This window comes from Heterocephalus glaber, unplaced genomic scaffold (assembly GCF_053883595.1).
Source record: "Heterocephalus glaber isolate CG9 unplaced genomic scaffold, H.glaber_assembly_v1.0 deba00001805, whole genome shotgun sequence".
Classification (NCBI taxonomy): domain Eukaryota; kingdom Metazoa; phylum Chordata; class Mammalia; order Rodentia; family Bathyergidae; genus Heterocephalus; species Heterocephalus glaber.
Window position 1 is genome coordinate 266,657 of NW_028258480.1, and position 4,250 is coordinate 270,906.

A 4,250-nucleotide genomic window follows, 5' to 3' on the forward strand; every position below is an offset into this window, starting at 1 on the left:
GTAATTTATGGAGAAAAAGATCACTAAAATCTAAGATTTTTGCATTTTTATCATTTTTTTTCAGAAAAAAATTTGAAATTTTCAAATTTTTAAACAGACAGTATTGGAAAAAATTTTTTCACCAAACTTGACTCACAGTAAGTATCATTCTTAAAATTAGAGTGGTTTAGAAAACATAAAATAAAACAGGGATTTTATAAGAATATGCATATATATACATTTAAAACTTATCAAACTAACATTAAAATATTAAAAGCAGGAATAGAGAGATGATACACTTGTAATCAGCATTGCAAAATTAAATTTAAAGCTTAGTTTTATTCCTCTCTCTTTGGCTTCCTAAGGCCAAAGTTAAAAACAGCTTGCCTCAGGAATGTGGAGCAGAGCTTATGTTGAACTATATCTTAATGTTTAAGAAGTTATTTTAACCTCTCGATTTTGATAGGTATATTCAGCAATTCTATACTGTATGCAGTGAATAATCTTAGTGGTCCTCACCTAAGTTTCCAAAAGTGTGAAATTGATTGCTTAATAAATGTGGAATAGAACCCTGAAGTAAATGAGAATAAAAGGTAAGCTGAAGTTATTTTTCTTGTAGTTTATTACCTATCGTTGCTAAAGTTTGCAAAAACAAGTTATATACAGGAATACAGAATTTTTAGCATTCTCAGGAGGCAAGATAACTTGGTAGAATTCCACTGATAAGAAGTGACTGCTCTGATTTCACAAAAGTTCTTTTCTGTGATTTCTTGTGATTTAAAAATTTGTGGATAAGAGTGAATATGGCATAAAACTTATATGTGGATTAAATTTGTTAATAAAACATGAGGGTGTATCATATCTATGCTGACTTTATAGGATATAACTTTTTATTATGTCAGAAGCAAATGGCAAGTCATACTATGCCTTATCTATCTGACATTGGAATTTTTTGTTCATATTCAGCAAAGGTTTTGTAAATTCCCAGGAAGAGTAAACTAAAATAAATGCTGAGCCATTCATACAAATAAAACCTGTTTTCAGACACTCAAGGTAAATAACTAATTTGATTTCTCACTAGTTTAAAATATTGCACCATGGGTAGAAGGAACTCCACCAGTGTGCCTGGCTTCATCCTCATGGGGCTGACAGACTCTACAGAGACACAGCTGGTCCTCTCCATGCTCTTTCTCCTGATTTACCTGATCACAGTGCTGGGGAATACGGGGATGATACTGATCATTCGCCTGGATCCTCAGCTTCACACCCCCATGTACTTTTTTCTCACTCACCTGTCATTTCTTGACCTCAGCTACTCAAGTGTCTTCACCCCTAAAACCTTACAGAACTTACTGACTTTCACCAAGAGTATCTCCTTCCTGGGCTGCCTCACACAGATGTTCTTTTTTGTCCTCCTTGGTGGCACTGAATGTTTCCTTCTCTCCTCAATGGCCTGTGATCGTTATGTAGCTATCTGCAGCCCCCTGCACTATCCAGTCATTATGTCCACAGGACTGTGCAGTGCCCTGCTCACTGGCTCCTATGTGATTTGTTTTATAGAATCCACTGTGAATGTAGTTTGTATAAGCAGACTGCATTTCTGCAAGTCCAACATAATTCAGCACTTTTTCTGTGACACATTCCCAATTTTAGCCTTGTCCTGCAGTGACACTTATGAGGTTGAATTTATTGTGTACATTTGTGCTGGCTCCACCCTAGTGCTGTCCCTCCTCACCATATCTGGATCCTATCTGTCCATCCTCTCCACCATACTGAAAATTAATTCCACTGCTGGTAAGAAAAAAGCCTTCTCCACCTGTGCTTCCCATCTTCTGGGAGTTGCCATCTTCTACAGCACTATGATCTTTACTTATCTAAAACCCAAGACATCCTACTCCTTGGGAAAGGACCAGGTGGCTTCTGTTTTTTACACAATTGTGATCCCCATGCTGAACCCTCTCATTTACAGCCTCAGAAACAAAGAAGTGAAGAGTGCTATTGTTAGAATAATGCAGAAGAGAAAGGGCTGCAGGCCGTTAATATCACAGGTTTGCTAAGCATTTACACTTGTTTTTTCATTTTTAATGGAAAATAATTTTTTCTATTTCTGAACAAAAATTTAAAATTTTTTTTTCTTCCCCAGCTGCCTTTTCCTTAACAAACTTCATAGTGACTATTTCTGTGCCTTTATTTTTAGACATTTATATTTTATATGGCAATCATGAAATATATGTTAATCTGTGAGTAAATACATTTTGCACCAAAGTCAACTTGCAAAATAAGAGATATGTTTGTCATATTGAAAAAACATCATACCATATCCATGCATGCTCTAATTTTAGGGAATTTTATATTAGTCCTTCTGCTTATAATGGAGATTAATAGCAATGTTTTGAGAAATGCTTCAAAATCAATATTCAGGGATTTAGATTCTAGATCTACCAATTTTTTTGTGTATAGCCCACACTAATTCACTGAAATTTTAATAGTCAGCGTCATCAACTGCACAAGGTATATAATAATCCCATCTTTGTCTGGTCAGAAGGAGGTTGTAAACTTTGAGGGTGACAACAATGAATACTGGCTATTATCATCAGATGCCTTGGATTACTGTGATATTCAATACATAATACATTCTTGAATAATATTTCTTCATGTTTTCTGAATTTTTTAAAATTAAATATATAAACATAACACCTAAAAAGGAAAAAACAGAAACCAGGAGTTACAAATTTTGGATTCAGAATAAAGTCAAATATTGAAGCAAAAGGAAGTTATAGGAAAGTACTATGTCCTAATGTTGAAGACAATTTTAAACCTGACAATTACTATAGAAAAAAAAAACTTTGTGGTAATTATTGACAGTTCTGTCCATGTTCTTCTAATTCAGTGGTCATGAATATGTGTCTATATATTTAATATTATTTTTCTGTAATTTCTTAATATTTGTGGCTGCCTTTGTTTACATTCAAGTTTTATATCTAATTATCTGTGTAATTGTGTCTTGCAAGAATAACATGTTTTGAGTGTATGAGCAATATTCTGAGTCTTATTGCAAGTGCTTTGATACATTTCTAAGATGTGCTTTTTTCTTGCATTCATTTTTTGTATTTGTATGAGCTAGATAATATTTACTAATGATTTTTGTTGGCAAAACTATCAATAGAATCTCTGACTTGGAAAACAATAAATTGAAGAAATTCCTAAATTTTAATTAAATTGATGCTATTTTATTTTCTTCATTGCATGGGATATAAAGCACTTATATCATGTTATTAAATAAGCATAATATAACCTCTTTTCCATAAAAACCATTTAAACTATTTGGATGTGCCCAATCAATTACTTCTCATATCACTAGATAGCTCATGTAATAGAAGTTATTTCTCTGAAATGAAGTGAGATCCCATGCCCTCTTTCATGGGACCAGGTCAGTGTGCTATGTAATGTAAATACATTTTTTTTTAAAGGACACAATGAAGTACATCAAAATAGGAAGACCTGCTTTTCCTTCCTAATAATTAAAGGCTAGACAGCAGCACTGCAATTATACTTTACTAAAACAGTGGTCACTGAAGCATGTGCACTGTTCAATGTTTTGCATAGTTTTTAATAGAAGATATGCAGTTGACACTGGGGGCCAAAGCTTCCAAGTCACAAGAATAAACAGATACAGAAAATGAATTTGGTAAATGAAAGAATAACTAATCAGATGGTGGATGACGATAGGCTGAATAATTGTATCAGCAATTTTCCTAGTGTGTTGAAATATTCAAGAATAGACTTGCTCAACACAAAACAATATTCATGGGTATCACCTGAATTTATTGGTGTTTCATATTCACCCTGTTGCTCAGATTACTTTTGGTTAGGCTGTTTTTGGCAGGTAACTTAGTGCTCAGGTTCTCCTATTTTTTGACTTTGTATCTTCTTCCACATAGCCAGAGAGAGTTCAACCAATATTCAGTGTGAAGGACAGGGGAGAATTTGTTTTACAAAGGAAAAACCATTATGCAGATTTTATTTTTATTAATGCTCTTTATGAAATACATTATTAGGTGGATAATTACTCATATTACTTATTTTTTCTGCCTTTTAATCATCAAATTCATCAGCAGAATATTCTTATATTTTACTTTCCATTTTAATTTTGTGAGGAATTGGTGATATGTTTATTTTAATATTGATATTCTATTTGTTGTTCTCCATGAAGTAACAATCTTTGCTTTGAACCCCATATTATGCTAATGTCTACCAAATATATATGTATC

The 4,250-nt window shown here is 33.1% G+C and overlaps 1 protein-coding gene across 1 annotated transcript; it reads left to right on the forward strand.

Annotated features, from left to right (window-relative positions):
* The first annotated feature begins 1,076 nt into the window (after positions 1-1,076).
* Positions 1,077-2,036, forward strand: LOC106008689 (olfactory receptor 8H1-like). The gene has a single exon (XM_013069463.1). The coding sequence runs from the start codon at positions 1,077-1,079 to the stop codon at positions 2,034-2,036; it is 960 nt and encodes a 319-aa protein (XP_012924917.1).
* The last annotated feature ends 2,214 nt before the right edge of the window (positions 2,037-4,250 follow it).